The sequence below is a fragment of the Nothoprocta perdicaria genome, unplaced genomic scaffold, assembly GCF_003342845.1.
Source record: "Nothoprocta perdicaria isolate Ctin4 unplaced genomic scaffold, notPer1 scaffold_213, whole genome shotgun sequence".
Classification (NCBI taxonomy): domain Eukaryota; kingdom Metazoa; phylum Chordata; class Aves; order Tinamiformes; family Tinamidae; genus Nothoprocta; species Nothoprocta perdicaria.
The window spans coordinates 361243-378871 of NW_020455350.1; the positions used below are offsets into that span (position 1 = coordinate 361243).

At 42.0% G+C, this 17629-nt stretch overlaps 1 protein-coding gene across 4 annotated transcripts in view; it reads left to right on the forward strand.

Moving 5' to 3' along the window:
- DPF3 (double PHD fingers 3) overlaps positions 1 to 17371 on the forward strand; it is a 161875-nt gene extending 144504 nt beyond the window's left edge. Inside the window, exons 9-12 of one of the 4 annotated variants that reach the window (XM_026038608.1) lie at positions 2135 to 2247; positions 3540 to 3621; positions 4592 to 4783; positions 16401 to 17364. In XM_026038608.1, the coding sequence (XP_025894393.1) occupies positions 2135 to 2247; positions 3540 to 3621; positions 4592 to 4662 (266 nt within the window). In that variant the 3' untranslated portion in view covers positions 4663 to 4783; positions 16401 to 17364. The other 3 variants (XM_026038603.1, XM_026038605.1, XM_026038604.1) reach the window with 3 other exon arrangements.
- Positions 17372 to 17629: the final 258 nt, after the last annotated feature.

The window sequence follows — 17629 nt, forward strand, 5'->3', positions numbered from 1 at the left end:
TTCTTTGATATATTCCAGCTCTGCACAGCCTTTTGGGGAGCTGAGTTGTGGCTGTTGGGATGAATTCTCCCCTGATGTGTAGTGTGGCACATTTCTGCTATTTATTGGTGTTTGGAATGAGATTCTGCGTTTGCTGTAAATCAGCCCTGGAGAATCATTTCAGCGTTTTGCCAGTTTGGGAGTATCAGGAAAGGTCCTCTCAGCAAGAAAAGGATTACCTCTGCAAAATCTCCTGGACAGTTGAGATTTAAAGGTCCCCAGAACTTTAGTCTGAGTTTAGTCTTGTGGAAATCTCAGTAAAACTCAGGTTTGACATTTCAAGGGCTCCAAAATCTAGTGATGATCTTAGTCAATCTGAGCTCATCAATACTGTCCAAACACTTCTTTATTCAAAGGCTTGCAAGTTTGATATCAACAGTGTCATTGATCCCTCCTCCCTTAAATACCTCCTTTACTTTCTATTCAATTCCTCTAATAACTTATGTACACACATTCCTTTGTTGGATGGGCTTAGTTTTCATATCACTCTTGAGCAAATGTAACTGGAGAAACCAAGTCCTTACGTCCCAGTATAACTGGAGAAACCACATGACAGCATGGTCACGTAAAGGAAAGATATACTTTACAGTATTATTGCCTTACCCAGTCTTCTCAGCAACTGTTTGCAGCACTAGCTAGGAAATACAGAAGCTTCTGTATATTGTAGGGTGGCAGTAGGGTAATACAGCACTGCAAAATACTGCAGGCAGGTGTGGTGATGGAGAGCACAGCTCTACTGTAGAAGGTCATCTACCATAGCCAGACCTTTCCTTCCTGCTGGAGAAACAGCTTTCTGCTCCCTGCTCCAGCCTTCCTGAAAAGGACAAGTAGAAAAGTTTGTGGGTTTTATTTTATTTTTTTCCCTTGTCTAAGAACAAGTCTGCCAGAGGTGGAAAATCCAGGGCATTTGGTGGTGTAAGTTCTAGAGCGAGACTGCAGTAGCGCGGGATGTGTGTGCCTGCACTTGAGCTTTTCTACCCACATAGGGGAGCACCTGTATATCCCCTGTGCCCTCTCCGGCTCTGCACGCTGGTGACAGCTGCTGGGTGTCAGAGAGCAGTGCTAAATGCAGGCCTTTCCACGGGGGAGAGCAGGAGCTGCTGCAGGTGCCCTAGAGACGGCCCCAGCCTCATAGGGGTGGCTTGGGAGTACGCCGCTTTATTTCAGCGGTGTATTTTTCTTGTTTTGTTTTGCAGAAGGAACACTGATCCTACCTTTGGTCTGTTTGTTTGTTTGTATTTTCACCTCCAGAAAGCCCATTGCAGACCCTGCTACTGTGATACTGCTGTTTTGCAAAGCCGGAGTCGACACGCATGTAGGGGCGGGAGTTGTAACTCTGGCAGTTTGTCCTTCCCGACTAGATGTGACTGTTCTGCTAGCTTTCCCTCCTTTATTCCTTTCATTTAGTTCATTCTGAGAGTTGGCTTGTTTTTCTTCTTTTTTTTTTTCTTTTTTTTCCTTTCAATTTCTTGTTTTGATCCTGGAAGGTTAGCTGTGCAACTTGGTTTCTTCTGTGCCAACCAACTTGAGTGGCAGAGCTCTTAAAAAACAAAACCCAAGTAAAAGCAGTGTGTTTCCCTCCTGCCTCGCTGCTTCTCTGTAGGCTGCTGCTTCCATTTGAGCAAAGTTTACAGAACTGCTCCCCACCATTTGCACACAAGGAAAGGGAAGCTCTGAAGTGGAGAATAACCTCACTTCAACTTGGACTTTCAGTTAGGTTGAATGAATACCAATTGAAACTGTAGTCCAATTTCTATAAAAATGGATGGGCTCTCTGTGAAATTGGGTTAGTGTCAGATTTCACATGTTCTCTCATTTTTTTTCAAAACAAACAAACAAAAATCCCAAATTGTTTTTAAGAGCTCTGAATGAAACTGCTTTGCTAATGGGGGAATGGGTGGGGATGACTCTGATTTTTCTCCTGTGCCCGGCAGCGAAAAGGTTAATGCCTGCTTTCCTCTTTGGTATCTGTTAGTTGCAGCCCATGTTGTGATCAGTCCATGTCCATGTGCGTTCTGTTCCCAAACTTAATACCAGCTCATTACCAATAGCTAAATGAGCCTTAATGATGACAGTTGTTTCCGATCTTCCTCAGGACACCCCACGTGCCTGCAGTTCACCGCAAACATGACCGAGGCTGTCAAAACCTATCAGTGGCAGTGCATTGAGTGCAAATCCTGCAGCCTTTGTGGGACCTCTGAGAATGATGTGAGTTTATTTACTTTTTTTTTAACACAAGCTGGGGTGTGTGCAAGCCACCATTGAGGGCATCCTTGAGAAGCACAGGCAATGGCACGAGTTGTGGAGTGGTTGCTGCTTGGAAGGGCCTCTTCTGAGCTGTGCTCCTCCTTGGTGACCCCATCAGCTGCTGGTCTTTGCTGAAGTTACCATGGGTATCATATAGGGTTGCTTAAGATGAGAGTGATCTGGACACTTGCTCAATAGAAACTGGTTGGAGGCCATAAACTTATGTTGCAGGAAGCAGCAGAAGGGTAATATTTTCAATTTTGTACATGTGAATAGATCAGAATAGGTGATTAGCCCACAGATGACAATATGCTTCTTCTGTCCCTTGTTTTGCTTAGTTCATTGGCGTTATTTTTAATCCCTATTATAAGGCTTGGGAATCATGACAACACTGGGATTGGGAGGGCTAAGCCTCTCTCATCACCTGGTCACCTATTTGAGTGATTGCCAAGCTGTGATTTAGAGCCTGCAGCTGAACAGAGGGCTCTTTGTGCTCTTTTCAGGTAAATCTGGTGATAAGAGTTTAATAGTTGAGGAGAAACTCTGAGAATTTACAGTGGCTGAATAAGTTTAGAGATGGTCAGTTCATCTGCATTCCCTATAGCACAACAAATATGAAGCCCAGTTTTCCTTTGGCTTTATCATTGAGTAGAACAGAAAGAAGGGAATAGCTCTTTTAGGAGCAGGGGATGTTTTCAGAGCAATTATTTTCCCCTTGAGTGTGTGAAAGAGCTACAGACCATGTGGTGAAGACCAGGCATTTCCATGCATTTCACAGAGCATTCCCTACTCATCTGAGACTTGGAGAGTTGGCCATGTCTAGGCTTTTGATGAGAAAGCTTCCTGGAACGAGAGAGCCTCAGATGTTGGAGGCTGGCAAAGTGGGGATGTCAGGTCTGCTCTTTTGGTTCAGCATGTCCCCTGTCTAGCTTTTGCTCCTACATCAAGAGCCCTCTTTGGGATAAAGAGGATTCGTTGTGGCCACCAGAAGTGGCCATCAGAAGGCTGATTCGGGAGGCACAGATGGGATCTTTCTGATCCCTGTGGCCTCTTCGTTGCAGCTCTGTGTTCATAAATGGCAACACTGGTAACCATGTTGTGTTTTCTCCTTGGCAATAGACTAATTTGCATAATTATCAATAATTATAATAATAATTGTTTGTGGTGTTATTAGTAGAAGTAATTTGCATCACTCTTCCCCTCTCTCTCTCTCTCCTCCTTTCCCCACTCTGTCTGCAATGACCCTGCGTCAGGACCAGCTACTCTTCTGTGATGACTGTGACCGTGGCTATCACATGTACTGCTTGAATCCACCAGTCTTTGAGCCTCCAGAAGGTAATGAATGCTAAATTATGCTTTGAAATGGCATTAAAAGCCCTTGTGGGGAGGAAGGAAATTCAGAAAGGTAGCATGGGCCAAGCAGGATTAATGAAGCAGCAGCAGAGCACAGGCAGGAAGCAACAGAAGGGAAGAAAATGCACAGAGAGATGTTGCTATCTGAGATGTCCTATGCAATCTTGCCCGGTCTCTGCCTTCTCTACAAGATCGTGGCTCTTCTGAAGGTCATGATACCTTATGATGTCCCAAATGGTGTCCAACACCTTGTTTTAAGCAACTAAATTGAGCTCCTATGAACAGTGACTTCTGACTTCAAGAGTCAGATCAAAGTGCTGGGCAGTCTCTGCTGATGCAGGGACTGTTGTCAGGTGGCTGGATTAAGAGTAATGATGTTCACTGGGAAGGGTAAGAGTTGTATGGTCTGTGTTATGGTTGGTGCAGGGTTATATTCCCTGCAGAGGTTTCCCTTCAAAAATACTATTCCTGGCTGCTGTCTGCTCCTTGGTTTTGAAGCAGAGGAGCTGATGCCTTTAAACTTTTTGGCTCTCTGACTGAAATCTGCAGCGAGCAGGAGAAATGGAGGAGACACCTGAGTGGGAATGACTGCAGTTTACTTGGGAGGTGAGACAAGAATAATTGCAAATCAATCATGCATTCAGGAGCTAAATGTTTTTTAACTTTGATAAAGAGGAAGCTAAATTAGGAGGAGAAAAAAATAAAGTAGAGCTAATGGTTGGCTGAGACTTCTGCTTAACTGGGAGATGATGTATTAAAAGTGTCAAAATATAAAACACATTTTGGAGATGTGCATCCCAGCTGTGTTGTGACTTGCGTAGAGAGCCTGTGAACACAGCATCAGGGGAGCAGAGCAACTCCAATGTCAGGATTTTTTGATACCCTACTAGAGCACATGACCACCAAATATATGCAGGAGTTTTATGTAAAAGAAGGATTCCTTCATTCGCAGGAAGCTGGAGTTGTCATTTGTGCCGGGAGCTGCTCCGAGAGAGAGCGTCCGCGTTTGGCTTCCAGGCCTGAGGAGCTGCCGCGATCAAGAAGCACTTTGCTCCCGGTGTGGTTGCACCAGCACACGATTCCCATCCGGAACACCCAGACACAACCCACATCGGGACGAACAGACACTCAGATAGCTGAAGAGGTATCTATGGTGTTCACTGTCAGAGTTAGCTGTCGCTCGTGCAGCATCTCCTGGGCTCTGCTAGAAGGACCACGTACTTTCCTGATGCTCCAGATGAGATCTCTTCACTGCTCTGCATGGTCGCTGCTCACCACGTGCATTACGGAACGGGGAGGGGTTTATATCAACGTGGAGAAGTCAGTTCTGTGTGGCCTTGTGCTCTCTGTCTAGTCTTCTTTTTGAAGCAATAGTAATGTAACTCCCAAGCAATTATTTGGCGAGTGGTTTGGCTGGGAGCAGGAGCAGCTGTTGCTCTTTCCAGGCTGACTGGAAACCTCTTTGGTGCAACTGCTTTGTCTTCATACAGAGGCTTTGAGAACTGTCCCGGTTTGGTACTTCCCAGCTCATGAACGACACGTAGTCACTGAGAAAAATATGGATCAAAAAAATGGTGGCACCTTCTCCTCTGAACCAAATTTCTTGCCTTTGCAGGTTTTTAGAGATCTGGTTTTAGTGTCTCTGAAGGAAGAGGAGGAACCATGTTGGGCACATGGTGTTTAGGAAGTTCTTCCATGTCTGGTATTTCAGGATATCCAGCTGCTTGTCCCATTGCAGTTGAATTCAGATCCATCATTTTATTTTTGTTTTTAAAAAGTTGCAAATGGTTGTGGGTGTAAATAAATTATTTGCTGTTTAGCTCAAAACTCAACAACTACAACAACAAAAAAGTGATTGTAGACAGCAAAAGTGTGAGTTTTATGAACAATCTAAGAAAAGCTAAAAGAACAACACTGATCTACAGTTAAAGCACTTTTTTATTTTTATTCAGATTTCTGCAATTGAATATTGAAACTTTCATTTCAGAAATTGTCTAATCAGGGCTTCCAGTATGTTCTAAGACTTATCGACATCTGTTTGAATTTGCAAATACTTCTATCCCCAGTAGTTTTGCCTGTAAATTTTTGTTTTATTGGCAAATGCGTGAAAAGTTGCTTAAAAACCTTTCCCAGCCCTAGAAAAGGGAGCAAATTACTGAACCTAATATGAAAAGAAAGATTTTTCTTAGGAGTTATTTTTAAATTTAAATAATAAAAAAAAATCTCTGCTTTGTTTCAACAAACTTCTACTGCATACACAAGCAAATTAAAGGATGTTTTGCTAGTGGCTCACAACCAAGATAGAGTCTTGATGAATGTTATCCACTCTTCAAGCCACGTGAAATGGAGACATATTAAGCAAGAGCATCAAGTGACAAAATATTTTCACTATGGAGACCCTTTCAATAACTTGAGACATTAGTGACATTAAAAAAATCATGCTGAGTAAATCTTTAATCTTCAAATTCTGAAATAGGCCCAGAATTAGGCCCATTTTGGTGGTGTGGCAAATATTACTTTTTATGCATAGGTTAAACATAAATTTGTGGTTGTCCTGAGCAGCGTGTGGTTCAGGTTGCTTGTACACGTAGATAAGGACATGGAAGCTGGTATTTGGAATATTTATATTAATTGAAACATTTTTGCAAAGCTATGCATCCTTGAGCACTTGAAAGGACACTGTGAAAGTGAGTTAATTTTTCCTCCTTCTCCTGCTAATTACACTTAGTTGGAATGAACCCCTGCTGACCTAGTGCACTTTTCCTCATTACTTGGCTAATTTCCACCCAGAGGCAGCTGTATCAGCTTTTGGGTTCTCTCACCTTCCATCATAGGATGTTCTCAGGCTATAGCTCAAGTATTCTAACCTGCTAGAAAAAGGCTTTACAAAAACTTACCAATTATTTATCTTTGGTTGCATTGGACCAGATTTCCCATAGCCCAGCTGCACTGGCTGCCCATGGAAATCATCTCTGCCTGACACCTCCCCTTCTGGGCAATCGTGAAATCGTGAAAGAAATCCCGGTGCTGGGCACTGAGAGGGTGAAGCAGGAGCCTGTGCTCTGCTGCTGGGAGCTGTGTGCCTGGCAAGGGGCGTTTTGGCAAAAGGAGATAGGAACCAAGAAGTGAAGGTATTGGTGGAAAACGCTGTGGAAGAGCCGATGCAGGAGCAGCAGTGCTGAGCTGGTGCCAAGGCTGGTGCTCAGCTAACAGGATCCTTGGGCTGAGCGAGCTCCAACACAGAAATAACCAGTGGCACCTTCAAACCCGCTGGTACTCGTGGTGCTTTTGGGAGAGCAGTAGGAGTTGTTGCGATAAATAACGATGAAAGTGCATGTGGTTTCGGCCTGTGTACTAGGGAGAAAGCGGTGACTGATCGCCCCCGAGTCTCCAGTAGCTCCTTGCGGGCTTGTGGTGGCACTGGTGGGTGCGTTGAGTCAGTACTCTCTATGCCTGTGACTGAGACATTGCTAAATGAGCTCTGTTCTGTGTGAACACCTGCTTCCCAATTTTGTGATTTTGATCCATATTGCTATTTTTTCCCTCCCACAAGCATTCTGCAGTGAACAATATCTTTCACATTAGGAAATACTCCTTAATGGCACTATTGAAGTTTCGCCACTAATGAGGTGTAACGGAAGAAGAGGTTGCTAGACCTTCAATGGCGAAACACCATTTGCCTTGTGAGTTTAGTAGGATACCTATTGCCATGGTCCAGCTGCATTTCACTTTCCCCAGCTTTGTGCTGTGTAGCTGGGCAGCTTCAGGTGACTTCTAATAGTAGATGAGGTCCCAATTCTCTCGTGCCAAGAGCTTCCTCCAACTGTAACTCCGTTCTTCCCAGGCTGAGCCTTAGACAGGAGGCTGGGACGTTCTTCTCGGTGACGTTACACTGTGTGTCTTGATGCACTTTGGAAATATTAATGGATCTATCAAAATAACAGGGCTATGCCAATTTTATTGGACTATGAAGAAGTTACAGCACAGTCATGGGAGTAAGAAAAATGAGATTAGAAACTTCAAACTCATTCCTGGACATCCTTTGGGGATGCCCTTCCTTCATAACCATGGGTGCAAATGACTTCATACGCTATTAGGTAAAGCTTGAAATGGCATAAAACTCTGATCTGGTGTGAGCAGCACACATTTCAGAGCTCTGATTTTATATGGTCCTCTTCCTTTCTTTGACAGGACATAGTATTTTGTCAACTGTCTCTTGCTTGAAGCTTGACATAGGACGTGGAGAGCTTTGACAGTATTGTTCCTGTCAGCCTTTATAAAAGGAAATTGATATATTAGAAAAGTATGTTTGTCATGTGGTGGGCAGTGAAAAGAGGGGTAAGTTTTTACTGTGAGCTAAATTGTCAAGTGGGCAGTGAAAGCTGCTAAACAAGGACAGCTTAGATTTCCATTTAATCCTGCAATCTGAATTGAAATAGAATTTAAGGTGTCTATTTTTCCTTCTCCGTGCTCTAGGGAGATGTTGATGTGATTTTCCTATTTCCTTTCTTTCTGTGTCTTTTCTGTCTGTCTGTCTTTTGTGATGCACTTGGAAAAGCATGTCCCTTCCTGCTGTCCTATGTGGTGGAAGTCACATTCCACATGTGAGCTTGTTGGCAGCTCTTTGAGGTGATGAAACAGTGGCAGCTTTCAAAAGTCATCTGTGTAGGCAAGGCAAGCAATATTTTAGCACAAATCAGAGCAAACTTCCAAGGGAGATGGTAGATTCTGCATCCTTGAAGTCTTCAAATCAAGAATGGACAGCTTTCTAGAAGACGTATTTCTGTTAAACATAATTTTAGGCAAACACAGGAGTGTTTGGGCTTATGTTATATAGGATGTTAGTGGGTGATGTAATTGTTCTTCCTGTGCTTATTATAAAAACAGATGTTAACCAGTTGCAGAGATGTATTTCTCTACAGGCAGTGTCTGAAAAATGGTCTTAAGCATTTGTGAACGCCTCATTTTTAACCCAAGTTGGATAAATTAAAGGTCAGATGTAGAAATTTACTTCTATTTATGTTGTAGAGGTGCATTATCTCCTTGTGACAATGATGGCAGCTATATTAGTGTTTTTCCAGAGTTTTCCTCTCTCTATTTTTTTTCCAAAGAACAAACAATTTGGACTATGCTGAACAAAACCAGAATTCTCTCCATATTATTTCTGTGCCGTGCATTGTATGGTTTTCTACCCGTCACACAGTAGTGTGAAGACTGGCTAGGGAAAAAAATTACTGCAGGTCTTCCAGGGTCAGCCTTGGGAACCAGAAAGGTGGTGAAATGGTCATCAAAATGCAGAACCTCCATGCTGGACCACTGAGATAGATGTACTCATTTTACTGTCATAAACTACACTTTTCTTTTAGCTCTGAAGAACTACTACTTTTAAGCAAACTGATATGACCCCCGTTCTGCCTCCATAAACTTGACTTTGAGAACCTAGGCTGAATTTGCAGCATTTGGGTAAATATATCTTGGATGTTGTCTGATGTTTTAAATTGATATTTCTCACTTTTCTCTGAAATGGAAAATTCTGACTCGAATGAAGAATCTCCTGCCCAGTGTAGTATTATGGGACTGTTGTATGTTCTCTACACCTATAGCATGTGTCTTGACAGGGGTCATCTGGGAGGTGAGAAGTGGATGAGTGTAGAAAGGAATATTAATTAAGCTTGTCGCTGCCAACGAGCCTGTGTGCATTGGAAATCCCAGGTAGAGCTGGGTATGGTTTTACTGCATGTAATAAATATAATTAAAAAAGAACAAAAAGCTTTTAAGGAAACCACACTTGTTCACAAATCCATGTTGAAGCTGACAGATTATTTCATTCCAAAAAAAAAGGGGAATATTAGAATAGTCAAAAATGTTTGTTTCAGTCTTTTTAAAGTGAAGCATTTCAACACTGAATTTCAAAGTTAATTAAATCTTAAATAAAAGAATTAAAGAGCTTGTAATTGAAATATTTAATTTAGGGGGAAAAAATTGCAAATTTTCTAATTTAGTGCCAAATGTTGATTGTTCTAACACTGGGTGTCTGGTTAATTCAGTTCCACTGGGTGAAGTTCTTGCATAATAGAAAATGTTACTGTATCTATATAAAGCAAAGAAGAACTAAAATAATCTCAAAGTTAATAGCCATGAAGGAAAAGAATGATTTAGGATGATGTGCGTGCATTCAGTTAAAAGTAAAAGGTGATGAATAAGACAGAAAAATATGATCTTGAATCCTGAAAACTTTTTCCTATAGTGACAGTATTATAATTTATCGATCCTATTTTTTCTGTCTGTCTAATCAGATGGCAGTGGCACTGTCAGCCTGTAAAACTGTCTTTCGGAGCACAAGTAGGAGCTACTTCATATTTTCCAGATTTAAAAAAAAAAAAAAAAAAAAAAAAAAAAAGACTGGACAAATCGACACACAATATATTGGGAACAATTTGGCACCAGGCTGGGAAGACAGAAAAGGAAAAAAGTGCTGGAGAAAAAAATCACAAGAGAGGTTGTCTAGTCAGTTTTATTAGGGGAGATGGATGGCACAGGTGAAAAACTACCTGAAACTATTGCTGGCAAGTTTGGCAAGACCTCACATGACTGTGTAGTCATGTCCTTAATGTAGAGTGAGTGGCAAAGATAACTAATAGCAATCACTTCTGGGCCTGGAGAGAGGGGGTCACCCTTTATTTCATAATATTGATGGGACTGCCAGCTGTTCTCACCACTAGCTGCTTAATGTGTGCAATGTGTTTCTGCCAGGTTGCGTGAAAATGCAAGGTAATATTATAGTATTCACCTGTGCATTTAAAATATACCTTGTTACTATTATTTTGAAATAGGAAACCTGCCATTTCCACATCAGCTTGCCTCTCCATGCATGCATAAACTTAACAATAAAACACTTCATTCTGGAAAATTGCAGACTTTTCCAGTATTGATATTTCCTTCGAGACTTTTGCCTGTCCATTCACCAGTCTGGTGTGGTTCACTGTAACAAATTATAGGTTTCGGCTTCCCAGTGTTTCAGGAAATGTTCCTTCTTTCCCTACTTTTCAGAAGCCAAGGTGAGAGAAGTGCAGTTTTTATTCTTTTCCAGATCTTGAGTGAGTGCTAAAGAATGACAAGTCTGTTCCATGCTCATCTCTCCATGTCTTGAATGGATGAATTGGTTTGGAGAAAGTTCCTTTTTGTGGCACTTGCAGGGTGTTTGTTAGCATCTTTCTCACTTGTGCATGAGAAGTCTGGAGTTTTGTCTTGGAAAGGTCTATTCCTGCTCTTGCCATGTAAGACTTTTAAACTGTTAATTCTCAGAAAGGAATCATGTAGTGCCTGGAGTGCTGAAAATCAAGATAGGGATTTTCTTTAAATTTCTCAAGATTTTAAGTGAACGCCTGTCAAGGAGGCAGAAAAGCCTCTAAGCATATGGACGTGCTGCTCGTTCCCATCCCGCACAGTAGCGGGTGCTGTGAATTCATGACTTCATTTTCAGGTCTTCCCTGTGCTGCTGATGGGGAATTTGCCAGCAATTAAAAAAACCAAGTAGCTGTTCAAAATCAAAGGAAGCAGCATGCATGCTATATCTAACATACTCTTCCCTCTTAGTTTTCCTAAGAGTGTAACACAGGAGACTGTCGTGTGGCCCTGTGTCCTTACAGAAGGCAACAGCAAGTCTGTGAGGGATTTTCAAGTTAGCTCCTTTTGAGCTTCATTGCGGATTATCTTTTATGGTTACATCTCACTTTTTCTTCTCTTTAATTAATTTTGGGGATTTCACAGAAAGTGTGTGCTAAAGACCATTTAAAAGGTTTACAGCAATTTGGAAAAAGAGAGGTGCAAAGCATCAGCTCTCACCTCCTCTAACTTGGCGATGTTCAGCAAACCCTTAATCATTGCAGAGAATTCAATTCTCATACTGACTTAATCCCAGCACAGCATTAAGGTCACACAGCATTTCATACTCGTAAAGTGATCCTCAAATGAACTTCAAAAATGTGGGGAGGGACATTTCCTCTTTACCATGTGAATACTACTGCTTCTCTTTTATCTTGTGCTGCAGCAGAGAGCTGCACCTCTTCTTATTCTTCCTTATAGCATCATAGAGTTGTTCAGCAGGGGTGTAAAAAAATGTATTTTGCTGACTTGCAGATGCAATGAGAGATTAAAGAGCACTCAAATAAATGGTCACATATGATAGGCAGCCAAATATGCTAAGATTCAGAAGGTTGTGTGTATATTAAATTATTACTTCGCCTTTTCCTCATCTGCCAGTTCAGACTGTATGTGCCATTGGTATGTATGTGTTTTTTCTCTCAAAATGGTTATAAAGAAAAACACCAGTAACTAAAATAGGGGTTGGAGAACACTGAGGTGGAATCTTTACTCTTGATCCTTTGTTTGATAATGAGACATATTTTTCTAATTGCCCAGAAAGGAGGAGAAGGAAGAGGATAGATCTGTGACATCATAGCACATCGGAGATAAAAGCTAATGGTATTACAGGTTACAAATGCACTTTTAAAAAACTCAAGTAGTGATGCCAAGTTAGTGGTGTCCCCATTATTACATTGGTAGAGTCCTTCAGTATGTGATGCTGTAGTATATAATTTTAATTAGGAAACTTAGGTGTGTGTATATAAATACCTTATTAATGTTGTTTACTGTAGATGTGGGTCACCTATCAGATCTAGAGTCCTATATGAGAGTTAATCACCTTGAAAGAGAAGGGGCACATAGAAAACATTGCTTCGCTTGCCAAAGGTGCATAGGCATTCTCTTCTAAAAAGCGAAATGTTACCCCTTACAACATAACTGCAGTCATATTTAGGAGATGGTTTGTGCCCACCTGAAAGAGTAAAAGCCAGGCAAGATCCTCAGCTTCTCTAAATCACCATTCCTCCATTGACTTTAATGGGGCCAAGAGGCTGGCCTGGTGTCTTGGAGACTGGGAGCTAAACAATCTTAACTTTAGTCTTTACTCAAAAAAAATCTGTTTCTTAATAATGAATTGCATATAACATAAGAAGAGAGATGTTTTTATCCCTGACAGATCTGCCTTGTTTACTCTCAGCTCTAGTTCAGTCTAACTCTGGCAATACCCCTGTCATAGGCTGCAAGGCAAAGCGAGAAACCTCAGCAGAAGGGAACTGCGGGATAGTTGGCCACTAGGTAATATTCCTCCTGAACTCCGAGGAGTTGGGCTTGGTTGATCAGCTTGCAGTAAATTGCTTTTCATTTTTTGCAAATAACAGTAATAATATTGTTATATTAGGAAACAGGAGGAACAGAAGTACATGATCTTTCTCTTCTGAATCAGACTATTTTGCCAACTCTAACCTCCCTTCTCCTAGCCCGTTCTAAACTGTGCTGGTGTTTTTGATCTGCCTATCTCCTCAAAGGGAAAATGTTTTCAACCCCTATCATTTTTAGCATCTGTCCCTAGAATCAGTCCTCTTCGGTTTTGTTTTGAGACAGGATGAAGTATAAGTTTTAATGGCTGGGGCATGCCATAGGTTTGCCCAAAGGTGTTTGAATCTTCTAAGCATCATTTTTCTAAGTGTTACTGTGCTTCCTGCTGCTGTTGGCTTTGTAGCCACCCCTACATGGGGCCACGGCCACCTCTGGGTTATTTTTAATCCCTGCTTGCAGCTCATCTAGAGCCAAGCTGTTTTCAGCCCCAGCAACCGTGCGGCTTTTTCAGCACGCTCGTCCTCCCATCCCCGGGGCTGCAGCTGGGGAAGTGGTCAAGCCGGCGGCGCCGGAGCTTGCATCCAGCACGGCTACTCCTTGGAAGCCAAAGTGTTGCTTAGTAACCCACTCATGGAAGTACCAGGAGCATTTTTCAATCTGTCACGTTGGCAAAAAACCCACTGGCTTCTTGATTTAGAGGCGCTAGGCTGTGCTTAGCAGAGCTGTGCTCCGTTACCTTGCGTCCACTGCACTCTGCAAGGAAGGAAATGCCCCTTTTTTGCAGAGGGGCTGGGAAGAAGAGCTGCACAGGAAGGACTTGCCCAGGTTTGCATGTTCTTTAACCAGTTCTTCTGCCTTCTAGTGCTCACCATACCCTTCTTCCCCTGGGAGATCTTCTCTCCTTATGGAAGTGCACTCCAAGGTCCTATAGCAATTGACCAGACAGGACCCTGCAGCACCTTCATCTATTATGAGATGCTACTGCAATAAAACATGACTGTGTCACATTGAAAGTGGATGAGGTATTGCAATATTTATGGTGCAAGCCTCAGTGTCATGGACAATTGCTACAGAATAATGTACGTCTTTTTTAAATGCAACGGAGTCTAGTGGCTTGACAAGAGCACACGGAACAGAAACCATCAGGGATTACATGGTTTCCTCGGTTATGCTCAAATTATCGTGTTACTGGGAGTTAAATGAAAAACATACTCTCATTTAAAAATAGACTATAAAGACTTTTCAGTTACTTTCCGTTTCCTCTTAAAAAAAATGTCAATTACAGAACAAAGCATTCAAGAACTGTATTCTGTCTTAAAAGGCTTACTCCTTTATCTGACGCTGGTTTATCTTTAAAACAGCTCTGAGAAGAAGTATCGTGGTGGTTTTTATTTGGTACCTCATTGCTTTTACGATCAAACCTACTCACGTTTGAAAGTGGGATGGTATTCTAAGCAAGTTTTGAGCCCTGAAGTCCAGCTGGGCCGTTCCTGGCCCTTCCCAACTCTTCCTGTCATCAGAGCTACAGGCTCTTTTAGGGCCCACTATCACCCATGACTGTGGCTTGTCTTGTCAAGTTTTGTCCCTGGAAGCCCTCTGCAAAAATCTGAAGGGTTTCATAAGGGCCAGAGGGATCTGAAGATGTTGTTTATTAGACACGTGTTCATGAGAGTCTCTGCTGGTCTTCAGAGACTTGCTGACTTGTGGCAATTCTCAATACTGAGGATGAAGAAAGTGCTAGGAAGGTTTGTTTCTTATGAAAAATCTCTTTCAGTGCAAGGTCAGTAACACGTGACCACCACAGGCTAAAAATTAATGCAACATAAAGATGGAATCCCAAAGCATGATAGGTTTCGGATTTGATTTCTGAGGAAGACTTTTTTAGCCTGGTAAGGTTGGTTATGGAACACAGTGTCTTTTGATTTCTTTTTGCATTTAGTTTAAAAAAAAATGTAGAAAGTGACTGAAAAACATTCCTGGTGGTTCCTATGTGATCATTGTGAGATGTGCTAATATGAGATAATGTGATAATCCCCTTCATGGGGCCAAGAGTAGAAGTTCCCATCTCACATGGTTATTTAGCAGGGACTGCCTTCTGCAGGGGCCAGGGAATGCTCTGGGCCAGGGAGCTAAAAAGACAGTGGAGGCCTTATCTACATCTGCATTTCTAGAACTGGCTGTGCCAGCTCAGGATTGATGGCAATCTTGTCCTTGTCCTTGTGATGCTTTGCTTTGTGGAGAGAGGTTTCAGAGAGGCACTAAATGTACAATCCACTGTTTTATAAGTAGCAGAGTATCTGTTTCCAGTCTTCTAGCATCTTGACCTTGAGGTTTGTTTGTAATTAAATAGTCTTGTGTTACCAGGTAGTCGTTGAACCAAAAGGGCTTTTGTTATGAAGACAGAGGGGTGGGGAGGAACAGCCGGAATGGATACCTTCTAGGCAATAAATGGAAAGCGCATCCATTCCACGTAATTACAAGGGAAAAGCACCTCTTTCTTCTGCATGTCCTGCAAGACAAAAATGAATTGAGCTGGGAGAGATCTCTGAGCAACTGAGGTAGCTATGAAGCTGGGAGTAGTTTATAAATGTTTGTTCTTGCCATTAGGTTTGGAGATTTCTACTTGTTCACTTACAGGCACCTTCTGAATACTGGGGTTGCTTCAGGTTATCTCTGTCTCATTCAGCAGGGATCTAATTCTCATATAAACTGTGAAATGTGGGTTTGAACCTTCCCCATTTCCTTATTGTAGATAAACCCACCTCTCCATGATAGCGGTGTGTGTTAAGTGACTCCATTGCAGTGACTTCTAAAATGCATTAACTGTTATGTCAAGATAAGATGGCTGAAGAAGACTAGGAATCCCTAAAATGTATTATCAATAGAAAATCAGGAACTGAAAAGACAATACAGCCGAAAGTTCCTTACTCTTAACAACCGTCATGTTTTCTACAATATGCCAAACTCTGCAACCCCTAAGGAGATTTTTGTCCTCTTTGCAGCAGAAGAGAACTTGAATGTTGCAGTTTTATTCCAAAATGGAGCCATTGGTATTTGGACATTTCATAATGTGCTGATGGTTTGAAAAGCCCAGCCTTAATATGAGTTTGCCAACTGCAATAACTTCCCACCCAAATAACCTAATATCAGCCAGCGAATAGGTGGGACTTGTTCCAGGCTGCTGGAAACGGACAGTGCCATTGAAATTTTAGTCTTCAGGACAACAGAGATAAAGAGATGTTGCACCAGGAGAAAAATCCTGCAGCCTCAGATGAAACCAGTTCTGTAAGTCTCAAGGTGGGTGCAGAATGCCACACAGAATGACTGTGAGCCTGAAAAAAAATAAAGATTCAGGCAAAATACCCCAGATCTCTCTCTCACTTCAGAGAAATAAAAACCCTTCCATAACTGATCCAGAGGTTGCCATGCAGATGAGCTTGCAGGGCTGTAGAGAGATGTCACTGAGCCTGGGGACTCAATGCTTCGGATTTCTGTCCTTGTCATGGTGTATCCAGTCACGTAAACATACATGAACAGGGGAAAAATGTCTGTCAGTACTTTCCGATTCCTTTCCTTTTCAGCTGTGTACAATACCTCCAAGTTGCCTGTTGCTACCTGACGTGAGCCCTAATTGGAGTTTACACTATGCTGCTTGTTCATTTTCTTCTGGTGGCCACGGACTAAGACTACATGTTTGGGAACCAGTGCATAGTTGTATGGACAACTCTTGTGTTATTTTTCTCCACCTTCCTCTGTAAAGTGTGAGCCTTTCTTTTTGAACTCTGAAGTGACTGTATCGTTACAATGTGTGTATGTAGAGATTTGTTTTGATATGACTTGTGTGGACGCCCTTTACTCCTTTTATCTCACACCCAGTTTTCTTAAGTGCTTGATATCTTTGACAGCCTTTTGTCGGGGAGGAGACCTTGTACGGTGGGCTCTTACAATTCAAAATTAGGCTATAAATTGAGCTGTGTGAAAATCCAGGGTGCTTCCAACTATTTCTTAGTCCTGATCTGATTTCTTCTAGAAGAACCAGCTTGGTTTTGAAACCCTCAGAAAAAAATTATGTTGTTTGAAGCTAGAAGCCAGCATGGACCAACAGGGCCCATCAGTTTGTCAAGAATGGAAATGTGCATTATGTTTCTCTCCAGACTGAAGGTATCTAAACACAGAGTAAATCACATTGTCTGCTCATGAAAACTGACACTGCTCCATGGAAGCTAATGGAGATACCACAGTTTGCACCAGCCGAGGATCAGGCCTTCTGCGTTTCGGTGGTTAGGAAAACCGTGAGTGAAATCCTACCAGGGTCTGAAAGGAGAGGAGCACGCGTGCTGAAACCTCTCACCTTTGCAGGATTTCTTTGGTATTCATACACATTTGCAAGAATGTATTCCAGGCATCTTGTACTGTTATTAGTAACTTGTACTGTAGTTTGTTAGCAGTGTTGACTACATACGTAGCTGATATTCTGTTGCAACTTAGGAGAAAAAAAAAAAAGTGTTAATGATTACAGAAAACAGGAGTTTAGAACTTGTATGTACTTTTTTTATATATTAAAGCACTTCAATTAAAAACACAAGGGAAAAGGTTCCTGTATCCTTTATTGTCTGTCTAAACATCTGTGTGGAAATTGATGCAAGAGCTCTCTCTGGGAGTTTGCTTTGGTACTAACAAAAATATATGGCTGAAGTCTCTCGCAGGACTCTGGATTTTGAAGTTTATTCAGCAAACAGAAGATGTCAGTAACCTACTCTCCTCCAAGAAAAGCAACTCAAGCTTTCCTTGGGAATGAAGCTTAGCCTGG